The following is a 19806-nucleotide window of genomic DNA, read 5'->3' on the forward strand; positions in this document are numbered from 1 at the left end:
ATACTCATCTCCATTTAAGGTAAACACCTTCTTTCAAAACTATAGACAATGACAGTGGGAGCAACATATAAAGTCCTACTTTTACCTAACGACAAGTGTGAGCAAGCCACTTATAAGATTGTTCATTTACCCACTGATTCGACATTGAAGAGGTACAGACCCTTTTTGATAAAAGATAGCACCATATATGAGCTAATTGAAGTTAAAGGTAACGATGCATTTAGTAAAACAAAGCCAACTTTACTAAACAACGGTGAAGCTGTAAAGTCATATATATTTGAGGATGATACCAATGGACTCGTCATACAATCCTCTAATATGATAGTTGGAAACAGCTTTAATATAGTATACTTATTGATATCGGTAATGTTTGATTACGAGGGCTTTCTGAAGAGGTATATAACCTTTGAAGATATTATGGATACTTTATCGAGTCTCTCTGGCAACAATACTGACTGGGTGACTCGAATTCCCGAAGAAGCATATTTGAGGGCCCTTCCAGAAATATGTGACACCATCTTGGAGAACAAAGAACAGTTTTATAGGTTCTCAAAACAAAAGACTCTTCAGTTTATCAATGAAAAAGTCCAGAAACTTCATCATTTTATCCAGATGCAAGAAAACTCTATCATGTTTAAAATAAAGGCTGAACTACATGATGACGCATCGTCAACTCCAGAAGCAGTTATAAATTCTTCAATTTTAAGGCATTCGATTGATCTCATATGCGATTCTTATTGCCCTAAAATAATCAAAGTGGAATTGATTGAACTTTTCGCTTACGACTTTAAAGATCTTGACTCATATTTAGATGAATTGAAAGCAAAAAGAAAAGAGGTTTCTGTTATTGAGTCCAGTATGGCTGCGATTGCACAGGGAAATTCACAAGTAGCCAAAAAAAAGGCCGACGCTACCAAGAAGAAACCAACGACAAAGAAAAAGGCAACGAAAGTTGCCGTTGGTAAGGGAGCATTGGACGGGTTTTTTAAGAAGGCATGATTTCAAATATATATAACTGATACGATTGGCATTTTTTAAAATATTTACACATGGTAATACTACACACTATTGACATTTTTAATTCTTCGCATCGTTCTCAATACTCTTCTTATTCAAGTTATTATAGATTGAAAGACCACTAGCCATCACATTTCCGATGTCTCCTAAATTGGAAGGAAGAATAATGGTGTTAGTTTCCTTTGCCAAATTACCAAATTGCTTGATGTAATCTTCCGCAACTTGTAAACTAATGGCTTTGTCACTACCTGGAGTATCTTTAATTGCATGGGCGATTTTCTTCAAACCTTCAGACGTAGCTTGTGCCTTAAGCAAGATGGATTCCGATTCACCTTTTGCATTATTGATTTTTTGTTGCATATCTGCTTCCGAAGTTAAAATCTTTGAGCGTTTTTCACCCTCTGCAATGTTTATACGAGACTGTCTGGTTCCTTCAGATTCTAAAATCTCTGCTCTCTTCGATCTTTCGGCACTGACTTGTCTATGCATTGCGTCTAACACATTTTGTGGAGGATGTATATCCCTAATTTCGTATCTTAAGCACTCTACTCCCCAATTATCCTTAGCAGCTTCGTTGATTACCTTGTTGATGTTGGTGTTCAAAGTTTGTCTCTCTTTGAGGACTGAATCTAAAGTCAACGAACCAATTTCGGATCTCATGGTAGTCTGAGCCAATTGACTAATGGCAAATTTAAAGTCTTCCACTCCATAACTGGCTTTGTATGGATCAATGACTTTAATATAAAGAATTCCATCTAACTCTAATGAAACGTTATCAGCAGTAATTGCATTTTGAGATGGTATTTCAATAGCCGATTCTTTTAATGATTGCACGTACGTTATTTTATCGATAACAGGTATCAAGATAGCCATACCTGGGGGTAATATCCTATTAAATTTCCCCATTCTTTCAACTATCCATGCTGTTTGTTGCGGTACAAACCTGATTATTGTGTTGGCAGGTAATCTTTCTTTCTGAAAAAAATTCAAAGAAGGTTGAAAGTTATTAAGACTACTATTTGTGATCAGCCTGACATTGCTGACTGTAAGCAATCTAGCAACTTGTCTGCGAGGAAATAATGATCTTGTCAACATAGTGTATATCGAGCTTTAAATAGAGTTTGGCTCTTGCCACTATTGTTCTTACTTTTTGCGTGAAAAAAATCGCTTTAGTGTACATAAGATCCAGATAGGTAGAGGTAATGAGCATCAAGTGAGCATCAAATTTGCACATTACCGACAACAAATATAAGAAGAGCCCGGCGTTTTACAAGAAGAAAGCTCTACGGATATGTCTAAAGCTATCGAATTGTCTCTAAATGAAAGTGGTTATATACTTGAAGCTTTAAAACAAGGTATAAGACTAGATGGAAGAGAATTACTCGAGCCTAGAGAACCAGAGATAATATTATCGAAGACAGAATACGGGTATGCAGAAATCAAGTGGGGAAAAACATTACTTGCTGTACGTGTTTCAGCAGAGATCATTAAGCCGTATGAAGACAGACCATTCGAGGGACTATTCAATATAAGTACCGAGATTTCATCGATGGCATCTATAAATTTTGAAAATGGGAAGAATTCCGACGACGAAGTATTGATTAGTAGATTAATAGAGAAAGCTATTAAGAGATCCAACTCGTTGGATTTGGAGAGTCTTTGTTTAATTGCTGGAGAAAAAGTATGGAATATCCGAGTCGATTTGAATTTTTTGAATTACGATGGAAATATAATAGATAGTGGTTGTTTTGCGGTGATGGTGGGTCTTTTACACTTTAAAAAGCCTGACATCAGTATTAATGGCGAAGACATAATAGTACATGACATTGATGAAAGACAACCGGTCCCATTGAGCATATTACATATCCCGATATGTATAAGTTATTCATTTTTTAATCCAGATAATAAAGAGGCTAATTTAAAGGGGGACCTCAACAACGAGATTTCAATCATAGATTCAAACGGTAAAGAAGAATCTGTTAGAGATGGTTCTTTGGTCGTAACTGTAAATAAGAATAGGGAGCTCCTTCAGTTAAGTAAAAACGGGGGTTTGCCGATAGATGCATTGACTTTAATGGACTTATCTAGAAAAGCGTACAGCATTGCTGAAAGGTGGACGGACAAAATTAGACAAACAATTAAAAGAGACGAGGAAGAAAGGTATGAAAAACTTAATTTAAGATTACTTGAAGTAGGAGCAAGTAGATAAAAAATTATTTCATCTTGTTATCATAAATAATCATATTGACTACAATCATAGTTTTCATAGATAATTATTTAATTCAAAAGAATTTATAACAATACTAGTGTTTTGAAACTAGTAAATAACTCATCTGTAAAAAAAATAGTTCCTCATAGACCTCGTTTAAAAATAGTATCAACACAGAAGAAGAAAGGAAATAGTTATAAAATGATAAAAAATAGCCTGCGACAATGCCCGAAACCTCTTGAATGTCCAGCTAATTAATGGAAACATAATGAGATATTTTTGAATAATTATTTCAAACAATATCTTCATCATTTGTGAATGATACCTCATCCTTCTCAAAATCTATTTGAGAAGGTAAGTTCGAGTCCTTCCTTGACCTTTTTTTGATGCTCTTATTTAACTTATATCTAATCAAATTAAGAAAATTCAAATGGATGAAAAAATTCTTGACTTTTTTAATCATCTTTCTAAAGTTGCTTGATGTGACCCAACTGTAAAATAAATATTCCAAATAAAAGATGAAGAAAGCTACAACAAATCCAGCAATGACTGCAGAACCGATATGATTAGCCAATGACTTAACAAGCTTAGCATCATCCAAATGCCAAGATGATCCTTCAGCGATTGAAAAAAACGAATATGCGTGATTTTTGTAATCTTCAGGCATCAAAATCCTAACCTTACCAGCTTCAGGGACCCCCCATCTTTTATATTGTTTCCAAATGACCGACAAAAATAATGGTCCTGTCGAATACATAATGGTGATATAAGGAACAAGCCAATTCTTCTGATAAGTTTTCAAAGAGTCTAAGACCTTTAAGAAAAATGGATGTCTCGGAACTGAGCCCATAACATCATTTGATATACCTGTAGGTACAGTCTTACGTACAAACGCAGGGACTGTTAATAATGGGTCCAATTTCCTCTTACACCCATCATCCAAGTCGATGTAGACGCCACCATAATGCGATAAAGCGAAATACCTAATGGCATCTGCCCTTTGAATTGGATATATATAAGAGTCCCAAGTGGGAAGGAACCATGGATATTCTTCGCTGATGAAGTCTCTTGACATCTGATCCGTCCACAATATATATTGATAGTCAGGATGTAAATCAAGACAGGCTTGTTGACCTGGCTTCCACATCTCCGGTATTTCGTCTGTTTTATAGGTTTGGTGTATGATTTTTGGTATAATTGGGGGCCTCTCCAAGACACCATTGCTCGGATGAAGTTCCACGTTCAATAGTGCATCAGTAAAGGAATCGTCATTAAGAAGTGTAATTAAATCAAAGGTGTACCACACCAAAAATATTACCAAAGCAGCGTGTGCTCCAAGTATGTATCTTAACTCTTTCCTCATTTCATGCAAATACTAGTATGGATGGGGCTCTTAAAGAATGAATGACTAGTTGGTCAAATGATTACGCCCGTATGTTTTGAATGCTGGAAATGCCGTTTTGAGATTTCGATACGCTTGTCGTTATCTTAATCCTTTTAAATCCTCTTGATGGTATAATACAAGAGCTCCTTAATTGTGGTAAATAGTCCGTCTCTTGATCGCCTGCTGCTGTTAGCTGCTATGAAATTCCAGAGCGCCTTTTCACCTCAAGTAGCAATATCGTATTGATTGCGTATATTAAGTAGTCGATATCTATAATCTTCCAGCCGTTTAGCTTAGCTGTGTTCTATAAACAGCTTTAAATACTAAGTGAAATTTAGTGGATTTATGTGAGCCCTCATGCTAAATTTTCGTGGTGTCCCCTATTTCGTTGGCCTATATGCACACTAAGGCTGAGCATAGCAAAGAATGACGACAGTGCGAAGAGAATAGAGCGGTAATAGGTGTGCTCGTCCGCATGAGTAAAAATAGCGGTAATAGGTATGAGCTTGTCCGCGCATAGCGTCACCTCTATCTCTTATGGGCAGGGAACGGATCAGCGCGGGGCCCAACTACTGCAAAGACGAGCTTAATTTAGCAGTGGGAGAGAAGGCATCTCCGTTGCCCCTATACTTAGTCGCGCTAGCGTGGATGTGTTTACATGGACTTTGTTTACATTTAAGAGACTTCGTGTTGTTAGTGCGATAGCATGGATGTTTCGGCGTTGAGTAGCTGTCTACGTAATATGATTTAGGGAGTGTCGATACTTTGCTGCATCTTGCTTCACCACCACAAAATGCATAGGGGATGGGATGGCACTATTTCTAAAAAGGTAGCGAATCACCGCTTCAAAGTAGACCAAAGGCGCAATATTTAACATGTAAACCCCATGCTAAATATGCAGAATAGCAATATCACAAGAATCGACCATGGCCGGTATGGACAAAGTAGTAAAGTGGAGCAAGGGATGTTAAAGATATGATAAGCGAGAACCGGAATCTATGAACCGAGGATCACCTTGGCCGACTTAGAAGGGAAAGGAAGACCAATTAAGGAAGCCAGGGCTCAGACCTTTCAACGAAAAGTCTACAGTATTTATTCTTATTCAATAGTGGAGAGTATTATTAAACTATAACCTGGCTTTAACCGGAATACCGTCGCCTTCTAAAAATGTTTTATCAATAATATCAATCATATAGTTTACCGTTGTGTCGTCCAAGAACTTCTGATCTTCGGAAAACAAAGTACTCAAGAATCTATACACAAAAGCAAGATTTGCAGGGTGCAACACTCTGACGTAAGCTTTTGTCTTGGCTTTGTTCTTGAAGATATTAATTAGCCTAAGATTGTTCAAGTAGTACAAACAGCTGAGAAGATATTGCTTGTTGATTGCTTCCACATGATAGTAGTTTTTGCTAGATTGTTGAATCTTTTTTAATAACGTCTTTGTAGTTGGATATATATCTGAGCCATTCACCAGATCATCTGCAGTTGTTGGTACATGTTCCTTGACTAAGCTTGTTAAGTTTTCAATACAGATCAGGTATGATTCAACAAACGGCTTAACAGCTTCGGCAAATATAGCAAAGTAATCCTTATCGATAACTTCGTATTTACCGTTATTGACCTTAATTTTCTTTTTTTCAATTAAATCCTTGAAAAGAAAAGTTACTTGACTTCTTTCATTGTAGTTATAATCAAACAAAAATTCATGTTTCAAGAAACCAGTGAAGACATAAATTAATTTATGAACATTTTTCACGGTTTTCAACCTATCTTCCTTCAAGCCTAATGCAATGAAGCAAAATAAACACTTATGAATAACTAAGTGAATTGTCAAGTTTTTGTAAAATAACAACTCAATAGAATTTTCTACGGTAATTATCCCTGTGTTTAAGTTAATCTTAATGTATCTGAAAAATTGAGGAATTTGGTTCTTGAACAATTCCACAACTTCAGGGGTTGACAAATTTGATAAACCATTCAAAAGCTTGAAGTTCGTATTCGATTCATTGAATCCACTTTCTTCTCTGTATGTTGAGACAAGAAGTTTGAATATGGGAACAAGATCAGTGACAGGAAAAACACTTTTATTTTGGAAATAGTAGTATGCTTGAATCGAACTCCCAACTATAGATATCGGGGGCAAGTAGCTGACATTATTAATTTCATGGAAAATTTTAAATCCCAACTTCTTCAAATTAACTGTTGAGCCATAGCTTTCTACTGTGCTCGCAATATCAGCGACAGAGTCTTGATCAATTAAGTTTTTGGGATCATTAATAAAATTCGAAAAATGAAAGGACAGTCCCAATTTGACAAATATCTTACCACTCAATGCAATATTTGAAGTATCATATTCTCCTTCTGAATTCGCAATCCTCCTAAAATATTTGTGATCGTGGAATTCGTCCGCTTTTGTCAAATTCTTAACACCATTCTTAATGATTCCAATGAAACTCTCTTGTTTTTTGTTCTTTCCAACTAACTCATTTAAATATCCATCAGCCTCATAAGTCCTTTCGTACGTAATGGACACTGGCTGAAATAACATATCAAATGTCGATGACTTGTCCTCATTTAGTTGCTTCAAATATATACTAGTCAAAGTTTTCAAGATGCCGTACTTCGGTAATAGTAATTTTCCATCTCGAGACCTGGTTCCCTCAATAAATACCTCTAAATGAACCCTATTAGTCAAAAAGAATTCGATGATATTTGATAAATTTCTCTCAGTATAAAGCTCATTATTGAAAGATCTTTTAATAAATATTGCACCCAAGCCTTTCAAAATATTTCCAAACACCGCCACGTTCAAGTTTTCACCTGCTATGACCGTAGGGATTGATATTTCGAATCTAATCGCTATCAAATGCAAAATGATATAATCAACATGTGATTGATGGTTAGGCAAAAAAATAATGGACATGGGGTTCTCTAAATATTTCTTAAAAAGGTTACTGAAATCAGATCTAGTAACCCAAACACCATGTGGAAACATCTTCAGCATGAGTTTGATAACGGTTAAGTAACATAGCCGGACAAAATCACGCGACTTATATCGGGGCATGTCGATAGCATTCTGCTTTTTGAAGTAGTCAACCATAAACCCCTTTACCTCACGAACTCTCTTTTCAAAGTCCAGCGATTTGATTAAATTCATGCGTAATTCTCTCTCAATCAATTCGACAACTATATCGTCCAACATTTTATCTGATCTCTCGAGCTGATCGTCCATATAAGCTACCATTTTCTTATTAAATGTACTTGTTTGTTTATTGATTGAGTATTTGTATTCATTGTCCTTGTAGATTTCATCAAATTTAATGTTTCCACCGCTGAAAAAACTGAACAAGTTATTCAACATTCCCCAGCTGCGAGCTACTTTTTCATTTCCCTCTAATTCTACTATCGTTTCTATGTCTGTGGGAAGAGGAAATGTCAATTCTACGTTAGGGTTTCGGGTAGCATCCTCGAGAATGTTGACATCAAATTCAGAATCACAGATCTCCATTTTATTCATACAAATCTCTTAATATGCTCTTGAATATTCGATTCTAGGCGAATTTCGATATTACCAGCTCTTTCGGTTGCAGACGCTGTGCCGTCAGTTGTTCTCCCCCGCGATAAAGTATCCAATATGGGGGACCCAAAAAGTTTTCAAGTTTGACAATCTTAGGTACTTTGAAGAATGACGCTGTTCCTGTTAAGATGATCTACTGTTTCTGTGCTTTTCTGCCCTCAGTCCCGTTTCAGACTTGATGCCATTAACGACCTGTCTCTAATGCTGCCGTAGCCGCTTCTGCTGATGGTATTGCTGCCAAAGGTAAATGCGGGTTCGAGGACCTTTATACTGCACAAATATGTTGAGAAAACCCAACAGTTGCACGCCCCGCGCTTGTAAAGAGTAGTATTACTAGGGATGAGCACTAAAGAAGGGACCTATATGCTACGATAACAGTAGCACATGCCGTGGATATTTCAAGTCATATGAACCCTACAAAATAGACACTAATTCTGAAATCTGGGGTATAAGCGATATCGAGAGCTCTAGTTAGTTAAGTGGAGTACATCATAAAACTGTGAGCTCTTCTATCTCTATGCAGGGAACTACTATTCTTTGCTAGTAATAGAGGAGAACAGTAAAGATGAAAATGCCGTAGGACGAAACTTGGAGGTTTTTTCCTATGCAGTAACTGAGTATTCATTCTCTATGGGGTACATCAATAGACATAGATTTAGAGGAGTTGCTTCCGATGCTTTTAAGCTAGATGACGGTTGTGGGTTTCCTGGCCAATTCTTTCGGAAAAGTAATTCATCAAAATATCGCAAGTCTTTTAGTTAATGTCCGTAACTATGTGAGAAAATGAACTGAGACATCATAGCTAATTTCTCTTAAGTTACTAGTAGATGAATCTTGGCCAATCATACTCTCTGGCCTTTTTTGTACTTCTTTGCAAGGCTTTATAGTTCTTTGTCCGCGTATGTTTCAAAGCATCTCGCTTCCGGTCAGATCGTGATTTTCTCCGCTGGTTCTGTGCGAGCATGAGTTTCGCGGCCGATTGATCCACACCAGACACAATTATTAAGATTTGCTATTTCTCATCAGTCTTATATAAATTTATATTTATACATTCTTTCCCGGCGTTACATATTTATTGATATTGTTCTTACTTAAAGATATTATTCCATTTCTGTGAACCAGAAACCTACCGCTAAGGTACCGGGATACTAAGAGAAAATCTAAGTATAATATTTGCTAATAAGGCATTATTCATTTTAGTCACATCTTCGTGCCACACTTGGGCTGTTTTATTGCGACTAATACTATCGTGACTTTGCCTAAGACTCAATATCCATTCGGTTGTTAAAATTTGCACTTAGGCTAACAGGCATAAGTGGAAGATTCCGAAGGACAAGATTTAGAAAAAGGCCCACGCCTCCGTCTTGTTTTAATTTTTTATTCTTGGTGTGATCAGATTGGTTTCTATTCTTTCGTTTCGAATAGCTTATTGTTCAGGAAGATACCTCATATTGTATTATAACTATTTACGAAGCCACATCTGATGTTGTTAATCAATAGGAAGCAAGTGGATAAGAAGTTTAACGTAGGTGGGCTTTTCAAAAAGTTTCCTTTAAATCGAAGAAACTCGAAGGTATCTCAAAACGCAGGTGAATGTTCTTTTGTCGATTCCAAAGATGGCGATGAAGAGAACGCAACAACAAAGATTTTGACTTCATCTGGAGTGGAGCCTCCATCTATAACTGTCTCTCCACAAGAGCAAGAACTGGGGACCATAGTATCATCTGAGGCGCCGGATCAAGTGGCTGATCCTATTAGATTCTCTAACAATGAAGAGAGATATACTTCTTTCACGTCCGAATGTATTTCTTTACAAAACTCCGAAATGACGCTGGATATTCGATCCAAACTAGACTCAAATTTTGAGGAGACTCTTCCCATCGAAGGTTCTGAACTCGAACTTAGTAATGAGGAAAACGATTTGATAACTTACATAACTGATACTTATTCAGACATAAACTATAATCCTCATTTAGAGGAAAGTGCAAACGACTATTCCTATGGGGGATACCATCCTGTTTGCAAAGGGGAAGTTTATTTCTCTCAAAGTATTCAAGGGCTTGAATACATAACGTTACGGAAGCTAGGTTGGGGTCACTTCTCTACAGTCTGGTTGGCAAAAGTGAGGTACAACGAAGCTTTTTTGCCCACTGATAATGGTAGTGACACTGAAATTAAAAATGAATCTTATGTTGCTCTAAAGTTTGTAAAATCAAATAAGCATTACTTAGAAGCGACAGAGGATGAAACTAATATTTTAAAGACTTTAAACAAGCCGCTCCTATATGGTGAAAACTTATCACTGAATGAGATAAATTATTTTAAGGGCTTCAGGATGAAAAACGGCCAGCCAATTGGCCACCCTGGACATGACAGAATAATGAGATTGCTTGACAATTTTGAAGTTAATGGCCCCAACGGTCATCACATTTGCATGGTTTTTGAGCTTTTGGGCGAAAGTGCTTTGAACTTAATTTACAAGTACAAACTGCTTTATTCATCATTAAAAGCTTCGCCATCCGAAAACCCATTTTTTACTTCTTCTAACAAGTTTGCTAAGTGGGATCCAAAGAATTTAAAGAAAAATACCAAATCCATGTTGACATTAGGCTTGAAGGCCAAGACAAACACTACTCCGCTTGATCAAAAAATAAGGGAAATAAACTCAAACATGTTGATTGATCTGATCGCTGGCTCAAAGAATTGTGGCGGTTTACCTTTGCATTTAGTCAAGCAAACCGTGAAACAACTTCTAGTTGCCGTAGACTATATGCATCATTGTGGAGTTATTCACACGGATTTAAAACCTGAAAATATTTTGGTTCAAATTAATGACATTGATAAGATATTAAAATCAGTAGAAAATAGCAAGGTTTCAAAGTCCAAAAATAAAGGACGAAAAGAATCCTCTACGGCCTCGAGAAAGGCATCAATGACATCGTCATATTCAAATGGCTCGTATCAGAGATCGAAAAACTCTTTTTTGAACGAGTCACCCATAAGAGCTTCAAAGCCTCTAGAATTGGTTTCTTTCAATAAAGACATATTTCAAGAGAATCAGAAGCAAGCTGTGACCAAAAAAAACGGTCATGACAGTAATGACACTCTTTCAATAAAAATTGCAGACTTGGGAAATGCAACATTTACAAAATTTCATTTCACTGATCAAATTCAAACCAGACAGTACAGGTCTCCAGAAATTATATTAAAATACAAACAATGGGGATCGTCTACTGATTTGTGGTCGATCGGATGTATAATATTTGAATTAATCACGGGGGACTTTTTATTCGACCCTCATGAAGGGAAGGATTTTGACAAAGATGATGACCACTTGGCACAGATTATAGAATTATTAGGCGAATTTCCTTCTAAGGAGTATTTGAAGGATTGTGATCTTGCTTCGAAGTATTTCGTCGTAGATCCACATTCAAAGGAAGTGTCTTTGAAAAATATAGATAGATTGAAGTTTTGGAGTTTACAAGATGTGTTAGTCGAGAAGTATAAATTTGAGAAAGATAGCGATGAAGTGATATTGATAACAGATTTGATTTTGAAATGTTTAAAGTATAACTTAGAAGATAGATTTGACAGTCATTCGTTGTTGAAACATCCTTGGTTGCAAGATGATATCAAGGACATAAACTTAGACGATCTCAAGAGATTACGTAAAGACCATAGTGATCTTCCTGGTTTTACATGCGCAACTGGGTAGGTTTCATATATCGAAAGTGAGAGAATAAAAGTTTTTTTGAATGCTAATGTATTTATATATCTATTTCCCCGTAAACTTATGTTTATGGAATGCCTCTAGATCAAACGACTCTTCCGAAGACAAATCCAAGTTTGGATCATAATCAGAAAGCTCATCTCGGCAGTTACCTCTCATTTCTTTGGAATCTTGTTTAGCCAGTAACTGTTTATTTCGCAGAGGTTGAGTGCTTGATGCTTCTATATCCTCTGGCCCTTCCGATCGGTCGTGATAACCCATCAGTTCTTGTTCCTTTATTTCTCCAATAGTAGAAGCCTGTGTCTCTTTAACTTCTGATTTAACAAATAATTTATTTGATAACTTCTTATCGTTTAGTACATCGTGAGCTGATCTCATTTTGAAGTTACCAATCGAATCGTCTTCCTCGAAATCATACGATAGTTTTACTGTCGAGGTCTTCTTCTTTCGCTTCTTCCTTATAGGTTCTTCGATTATTGTTGGTTCTGATATATCTTCAAAAAACTTTTCATGAACATTGATATCAGTTATTCTCGCAGGGTAAACAGGCTTATCGCCATTAAGCTCGCCGTTATTTATTTTAACTGCTGTATAATGAGAATTTCCCACAACCTTCCCAAACACAATGTATTTATTATTAAGCTCCTTGGCTTCTCTTAAAGTTATGAAGAAGCTATCAACGCTGTTTCCATTGCGTCTGTCTTTATCTTGCTTAACAGCAACAATTAAAAAACGTCTATTAAATCTAATTCTTGAATGAAATTCGTCTTCTAGCCCATAATCAGGTTTTTCTGTGGAGGTAGTCTGTATCAAAAAATCCTTTTCTACTTTACCAAACACCTCTCCCACATACTTCTTGTTCAAGCAGTTTTGTATAAATATCTTACAAGTATTTGGAATCTCCTTAGCCCATAATTCTATTTCAATAGAGCCCTTAGTCGTTTCTATTTCTACTTTAGCAGTCGTTGAGGGTTCTAGGTTCATCTCCTATTCTATAATTTAAAGTACAATGATATCTCGCAATGCTATCTTATTTATGGGAAAGACTTTAACCAAGCTTTTACAATTTTCATGGTAACTTTGTTTCTTACGTTCCTTCCTCTCGGGCTACTATTTTGTATTGAAATATCGATACTGAAGTCGTGCAAAATTTGTGTACTAAGGTCTCCAAAACACGAAAACATTACTATTCGATTAATACTTTCAAAGAATAAAGAGTATTCAAGAAACATATAATAATAGAATGGGATCCTTGAAGTCATTCATTAAGGCTGTTAGGAAGGCAAAGACAATTGCAGATGAAAAGGCTGTGGTTAGCAAGGAGTCTGCTGCAATTAGGACTGCCTTTAGAGATCCAAATTTCGATCAAACTGAGAGAAGAATCAACATATCCAAGTTGTTATACTTATATATCATAGGTGAAAAGACTCACTTTGGTCAGGTAGAATGCCTTAAGTTGTTGGCGTCACCGAGATTTGCGGACAAAAGATTGGGATACTTGGCCACCATGTTGTTGTTGGATGAGAATCAGGAAGTACTCACGTTATTAACTAACTCATTAGATAACGATATGCAGCATCCCAATGCCTATGTTGTCAGTTTAGCATTAACTTGCCTTGGGAACATCGCATCTCCTGAATTAGCTAGGGATCTCCATGGAAATGTCGACAAGATTATAACAACTAATAATAGCTTCTTAAGAAAAAAATCATGTATAGTGGCAGCTAAGTTAATTGATAGAGATCCAGAATTATCTGAAATATTCTTGCCGAAGGTACCAACTTTGTTAGGAGACAAGCAAGCAGGGCCCTTGTTGGGGTGCTTAAGGTTAATACAAGCATTGTACTTTGCCCACGAGGAAAATCGACCGAATTTAATCAAAACAATTCCCAAGATAGTCAGTCATTTGAAAAGGATCTCTACGAGTGGATATTTACCAGATTATGATGTTCTAGGTATTAGTGATCCATTTTTACAAGCTACTTTATTGTCAACATTGAGGATTTTGGCATCAGACAAGGTATCAGCCCAAGAGTATTTAGACCAAATCAACGACATATTGACTCAAGTTGCATCTAACATTGAAAGTGGGAAAAATGCCGCTCACGCTGTCTTATACGAGTGTGTGAAAACTATCTTTGCCATTGAGTCTGATCAATCCTTAAGGATTTTGGGGGTCAATTTATTAGGTAAGTTTTTATCTACAAAGGATAATAACACAAGATATGTTGCTCTCGATTCTCTATTGACAGTTGTTAGCATTGAGCCATTGGCTGTTCAGAGACAAAGGACTATTATTGTGAATTGTTTATCGGATGGTGATGTATCGATTAGGAGAAGAGCCCTAGAATTGAGTTTTGCAATATTGAACGAACAGAATATCAGAGTACTTGCGAGAGAAATCCTATCATTCCTAGAAGTTTGCACCGATAAGGATTTGCAGACTTACGTCACATCTCAATTGACTATTGCAGCAAGTAGATATGCTCCAAATGAAAAATGGCATTTTGACACCCTCATTAGAATGTTGAAACTTGCAGGGAATCATATCACTTCTGACATTGTGTCCAATATTTTTGCTCTTATCCTACAATGTAGCAACTTTGACTTGAAGAGGCATATAATGAGTAGACTATTTGCTTCCTGCTTAGAGGATTCCACTCAGTTCGGTCTTTCTTTAATAACAGTCTGGACTTTAGGTGAATATGCTGACTTGATTTTAAACACTGAAATTGAATTGAATGAAGGAAAGAATCATCAAACTGTGACAGACGATGCAATCATAAATTTACTAGATCAGTTGATTAATAATTCCACTTATTCAGAAATTGAAACCATTCAACTTGTCACGTATATATTGACTGCGGCTATAAAATTGTCAATAAAATTGAAAAAAGCGGAAGCTATTGAAAAATTGAGGTTGATAATCAATTCAAAGACGCACGACAATAACTTAGAAATACAGGTCAGAGCAGTAGAATATCAAGAACTATTCAATGAAGACTTATCTTTGAAGAAAGGGTTATTGGCAAAAATGCCGGCTCCAGAAATTAAGCATAGAGAGTCCGTCTCCTTATTTAGTTCGCATAAGCAAAATAAGTCTGGAAATACAAATAATTCACTGGGAATGATTTCAAATACGGACGATTTATTATTGGATTTGATGGACGATATTCCAAATCCAAATCAAACACAAACTTCAAGCGACATATTATTGGACATATTTGGAAGCTCTAACGGAGCTGAATCTTCAAAGCAAGCTACATCGACGAAGCCTACCTCCTCCCCAAAACCAGTATCCAATGGCCAAAAATCGTCGTCATTCTCGTCGTCAGCTTCGCCAATTGAAGTTTTCTCGAATGGGAATATTTCCGTCTTACTAGTCCCAGTGTCTTTCGGAAATGGTATTGGTATAATTGAAGCAGAAGTCCGATCCGTCACTTCTTCCTCTATCACTCAATTTCAATTGCTTATTGCAGTACCAAAGTCTCAGAAGCTTACTATTTCCTCTAACCTGGGTGGTGATACTCTCACAAGTGGTTCAGTCATCAAGCAGACGCTAAAAGTTGTCGGAAAGCCGGATTCTAAGATCAAATTTAGAGTTCGTGCAAGATACCTACTTGATGGACGCAATGTAGAGGATCAATTTGACTATTCTGGTTTCGATCTGACTCTATAATGATAAGCACTCTAAATGAGATTTAAGACAGATATTCTCCTTTATTTCGCTTACTTTAACTACTCTACGAAATGAATGAAAAAACAATCGGAAGAAAAAAAAATTAAGAAAGAAGAAAAGAGGAATCGTTCAGATCCTACATTTGCGATAGATGTATTTATAATCCTAGATACCTAAATATAACGTCTAAATTCTAGCTTTATATTCTTTGACCATGTTTTTGAGCTTTTGAACGACTTATTATTTATTTAGCAAAAAGGGTGCGGCTTTGAACACGAGAAAGCGAACCAACAAATCAAGTGCAATACAAATTCTTCTCTTTATCAATTTTTGAATATTTGAATCTAGGAAGGACTTCAATATGTTTTTAGTCAAAACGATCAATTCAAGAGCTCCATCTCAGGTATTGAGATCTAATATCTCAACAAAGTCATTGAGCCGTCGATTTTTGGCCACAAGCTCTCAGAAAACATTTCCAACAGGAAACTACTTCAAAACTTTCGGTACGCAAATACCAAAAGCAATTGGAGCCTTAGGTGCAATTGTTTTCTTTTTTTACCTTTTTCCAGCAGCGTGTATTTACGTCAGTCATGAGGTAAACAATGCGTTCCCTGACGACACATCTGCCGTCAAGGCAGGTATTTTTGGTGGTAATGCGGTAGCGACTATTCCACAGACATTTGCTCGTTACAACTTCGCAGCTGAAGAAGAGGATGATGACGATGAAGATGAGGACGATGACGAAGATGAAGACGACGAGTAAACTCTTGGTCAATCACAAATTCCTGACACCAAATAGATGGATATTAAAGTCGTATTCGACGAAGTCAGAATTGCAATGAAAATCGAGAGAAAATTGTCAAATAAACTTGGAATCTTCCAATTACAGTACTTATAATATATGAATGCTTCTGTATGACCGCCATTTTCTTGGTTTCAATTCAAATTCGGCTTTTGGTATGTCTTTAATTTTGCAATATGCCTAAATAGCTATCTCAGCTAAATACTCAATGAAAAACATTTACAAGATCTTAAAAGCTCTAATTCTATTACACGTTCTCTGATTTAAGTTTTTATGCTATATTTCTCCTATAAAACACTACTTCTTGGATTCGAAGTCATCAACAGTGTCGCTCTCGAGGTCATCATCGGTAGTCTTCTCTAAACCAAAATGGCCCTTCCAGCCATGCTCAACTAAGTAATTCTTATATAAAATATCTTGTTCGAGAAGATCGCCCTCTTTCAAATGGGGAACGAAGAAATAAGCGACAGTGATACCCGCAAGTCCACAAATGGCTGCAATGATAAAAGTCCATCTATCTCCCAAATTTGTTTGAATTGGTGTGAATGTTTTTGTGCCAACGACTGCACCGACTTTACCAATTGCTGCAGAGAGCCCGTATAATGTTCCTCTGACAGGTGATGCAAAACTCTCAGCAGAAACTAAACCCATACAATTACCAGGACCCATGTTACCAGAGGACTGCATGAGTCCATAGAAGATTATGAATAAGGGTACAATAGCCTTTAACTTGTCATATGCACATCCAACAATAAGTCCAAATACAATATAACCACCGAAACCAAGCATAAGTGTATACTTTCTACCAATTCTATCCATTAAAAACCCACCAACAAACACACCTGGGATTGCTATTGACAGTAATAAGAGATTCCATTCCGCAACTTTTTGTAAGTCAGAAGTATCATTAATGACTTTAGAGATAATACCTGCTGAAAAAACACCATTTGGAAACGTTACAAAATCGTAAAGAAACCACGAGACACAAGTACCAATCATTCTTTTCCAGTAAAATCTGATAGTAAGGAGATATGGAGCCCTTTGTTTGACGATCGCAGACTCTTTATAAAGTAAAGATGTAACCATTTTCAATCTAAAGTAAAACACGGATAATGGAAAAAAAGCACCTATAGCAAACATGGTCCTCCAAACTGCATCAAGGTTAGATGTAATTTGGTATACAATCAAAAAGACACATAAGGCAATTGGACCTCCCATACTCAAAGGGAAATTTGTACATAAAACAAAAACCAACCCTCTTTTCTTGACAGACTCATTTGCAGCCTCGCTAGCAGATACAGAAGATGATGGGTACTCAGCTCCGATACCAAATCCTGTGACTCCTCTGGAAATAATTAACATCCAAAGCATACCATCGATGGTCTTACCGTGAGATGCTGCACACATACAGGTTCCAAGAATTAAAAATAATGTTGCAACTATAATCGACCACTTTCTGCCCATGTAGTCAGCCGCGAAACCAATTACAACTTGACCAAATATGGTACCAACTGTAGAGGCATAAGAAACACTGGTCTTCATATCAGCTGTGTACTCTTTCGGATACTTTTGAGTGAATACCGAGTTTAACATAGTCATGACGTTATTTTGATAACCATCAGATATGAGTGCAAATCCGGCACAAAGAATGATAAACACGTCTCTGAGCTTTACCCCGCCATCGAGTCTTCTTTGCCTGGCTTCACCATCATATACGAATTTCTTTGGATTAGAAATTGCTATCTCATCTGAAGAGAGAGTTTGTGATTGAATGATATTATTCTTCTTTTCCTCTGAATCGTAATTCATTTCTTATTTTGTCTTAAGTTTAACTTCTTTGGCTGCAATTTCAGCAAAATGAATTATTAATTAAATGAAGTTGCTTAAAGAAGCAGAAAAAGTATTTTGAAAACCTATTAAATCTATCTGGAGTCTTAACCAACTCTTTTCTATGAAGTAGTAAACTTACTATTCTTCGATGTGTTCCTCGTCTTCAATTGAAGCTAGAGTAATATTAGTGGGTCGCGATTCCTCAGAATATATAATATCAATAATTTATATATAAATTATCTTGCTTTGTCCCTTCGCTGACCTCAAGTTATCCAATTGAGTGAAACGTCTGGTTGATTGGAGCAACATCGAATCGCCTTATTATTCTCCAAGCTTATGACTATTTATATTATCTCATCACGATTAAAGTCTCCACGTGTGACTCTTGCATCTTATTGTCTGCAATGCTCAAATGAGTGAACGCTTAACTCACAGGTTTAAAATAAATTTTTGCTGCCCGAAAGACAGTAAATTGTTCGAAACGATGCGGCAAACTTGTCAAAGCACCGAACGTGGTCTCTAATGAATATTAAAAAGCAGCAAGGGATGAGAAACAAGGCATGTAATACAAGTAACACCTTGTAATACAAGAACATTCGAACTCTGTGAGAACTGATGCGAGGATGTCGAACAATAGGCCCGCGAGAGGGTGGGTTATCAGAATTGAGCCTCGCGTCAAGCATGAGCCAGTCTAAATGCGGAAAATATGCTATTGCATTACATTAAAGAAATTTCTTTGGAGGTCGGATTCCGAGCAAGGAATTCCTAATCAAGGGCAAAAATTCGGATTTGAAATTGGAGACTAAAGAGAATCCAGTAAGTCGCAAATTGCCTACTCCAACAACACGCATTATCATTCGAGAGAATGCACCTCTCTCATTTCAAAGGGAAGAATAGTCCTCAACAGCAATTCTATGTGAGGTTGCGTCCATTAAAGAGGAAAATCATACAAGAAAATAGACTACAGCGATCAATAACGGTTGTAAAACCGACGCAGGGACCGGCCTTGGCCATGTGGGCTCTAGCTATGAAGATAACGAAATGTGTTCTGCCTTGCTGCCACTAAATGTCAGTGCCGATCCTATTAGCGAGGAATTTACCCCTTTGACTGTTTATCGTGTGCGGAGGCAACACATGTGTCTCTTGTTCTTCTCTATAATTGATCTTCCTCTGACCTTATTCGTAAGGCTTATTGTTAGGATACCTTTGTGACTCGTTTTCGCTTATCGAATTATCAATCATTGCAGTAATAAGCCTATATTTAATTAAAGGAATCGAAAACGTTGTCGCTAACAAGGCTTTCAAATTACATGTGTAGCTATTACGTGCATTAATCTCGATCTTGTGCAACTTGATTCAGTCCCACGTTAGTCTTTCTGCCAGATTTTCCTTTCCCCATGTGGCGCTAATTTTTTTGAAAATCTCTAGCGAAATGCTCTTTAGAAGTTGCCATCTAACACTCACGTCTAATGAATAGAATCATCAAAAATGAGAGCTTGACGATGGGGATAGCGGCTACTGCCGGTAAAGGTTCCCCAGGTTTCGGTTATTCCGGTACCGGTCTTTTCTCAAAAT

At 36.8% G+C, this 19806-nt stretch overlaps 10 protein-coding genes across 10 annotated transcripts; 5 read left to right on the forward strand and 5 right to left on the reverse strand.

The window, feature by feature from the left end:
• Positions 1-48: 48 nt before the first annotated feature.
• PRCAT00005463001 (uncharacterized protein) lies at positions 49-999 on the forward strand (the record flags this gene model as incomplete). The annotated part of the gene is made up of 1 exon (XM_062955538.1): positions 49-999. One exon carries the CDS (start codon positions 49-51, stop codon positions 997-999), a length of 951 nt encoding a protein of 316 aa, XP_062812131.1.
• Positions 1000-1077: 78 nt separating this feature from the next.
• SLP2 (Slp2p) lies at positions 1078-2112 on the reverse strand (the record flags this gene model as incomplete). The annotated part of the gene is made up of 1 exon (XM_062955539.1): positions 1078-2112. The coding sequence occupies one exon, from the start codon at positions 2110-2112 to the stop codon at positions 1078-1080; it is 1035 nt and encodes a 344-aa protein (XP_062812132.1).
• A 196-nt stretch (positions 2113-2308) lies between these two features.
• On the forward strand, positions 2309-3226 carry PRCAT00005465001 (exosome non-catalytic core subunit; the record flags this gene model as incomplete). Its single annotated transcript, XM_062955540.1, has 1 exon — positions 2309-3226. One exon carries the CDS (start codon positions 2309-2311, stop codon positions 3224-3226), a length of 918 nt encoding a protein of 305 aa, XP_062812133.1.
• Positions 3227-3518: 292 nt separating this feature from the next.
• Positions 3519-4589, reverse strand: MIT1 (mannosylinositol phosphorylceramide synthase catalytic subunit; the record flags this gene model as incomplete). The annotated part of the gene is made up of 1 exon (XM_062955541.1): positions 3519-4589. One exon carries the CDS (start codon positions 4587-4589, stop codon positions 3519-3521), a length of 1071 nt encoding a protein of 356 aa, XP_062812134.1.
• A 1147-nt stretch (positions 4590-5736) lies between these two features.
• On the reverse strand, positions 5737-8130 carry PRCAT00005467001 (uncharacterized protein; the record flags this gene model as incomplete). The annotated part of the gene is made up of 1 exon (XM_062955542.1): positions 5737-8130. One exon carries the CDS (start codon positions 8128-8130, stop codon positions 5737-5739), a length of 2394 nt encoding a protein of 797 aa, XP_062812135.1.
• A 1543-nt stretch (positions 8131-9673) lies between these two features.
• On the forward strand, positions 9674-11905 carry PRCAT00005468001 (uncharacterized protein; the record flags this gene model as incomplete). The annotated part of the gene is made up of 1 exon (XM_062955544.1): positions 9674-11905. One exon carries the CDS (start codon positions 9674-9676, stop codon positions 11903-11905), a length of 2232 nt encoding a protein of 743 aa, XP_062812136.1.
• Positions 11906-11965: 60 nt separating this feature from the next.
• Positions 11966-12904, reverse strand: PRCAT00005469001 (uncharacterized protein; the record flags this gene model as incomplete). The annotated part of the gene is made up of 1 exon (XM_062955545.1): positions 11966-12904. The coding sequence occupies one exon, from the start codon at positions 12902-12904 to the stop codon at positions 11966-11968; it is 939 nt and encodes a 312-aa protein (XP_062812137.1).
• Positions 12905-13163: 259 nt separating this feature from the next.
• APL4 (Apl4p) lies at positions 13164-15599 on the forward strand (the record flags this gene model as incomplete). The annotated part of the gene is made up of 1 exon (XM_062955546.1): positions 13164-15599. One exon carries the CDS (start codon positions 13164-13166, stop codon positions 15597-15599), a length of 2436 nt encoding a protein of 811 aa, XP_062812138.1.
• Positions 15600-15960: 361 nt separating this feature from the next.
• PRCAT00005471001 (uncharacterized protein) lies at positions 15961-16362 on the forward strand (the record flags this gene model as incomplete). The annotated part of the gene is made up of 1 exon (XM_062955547.1): positions 15961-16362. One exon carries the CDS (start codon positions 15961-15963, stop codon positions 16360-16362), a length of 402 nt encoding a protein of 133 aa, XP_062812139.1.
• A 336-nt stretch (positions 16363-16698) lies between these two features.
• GIT1 (Git1p) lies at positions 16699-18210 on the reverse strand (the record flags this gene model as incomplete). Its single annotated transcript, XM_062955548.1, has 1 exon — positions 16699-18210. The coding sequence occupies one exon, from the start codon at positions 18208-18210 to the stop codon at positions 16699-16701; it is 1512 nt and encodes a 503-aa protein (XP_062812140.1).
• Positions 18211-19806: the final 1596 nt, after the last annotated feature.

This window comes from Priceomyces carsonii, assembly GCF_900007245.1.
Source record: "Priceomyces carsonii strain CBS4050 genome assembly, scaffold: Debaryomyces_carsonii_scaffold_6, whole genome shotgun sequence".
Taxonomy (NCBI): Eukaryota; Fungi; Ascomycota; class Pichiomycetes; order Serinales; family Debaryomycetaceae; genus Priceomyces; species Priceomyces carsonii.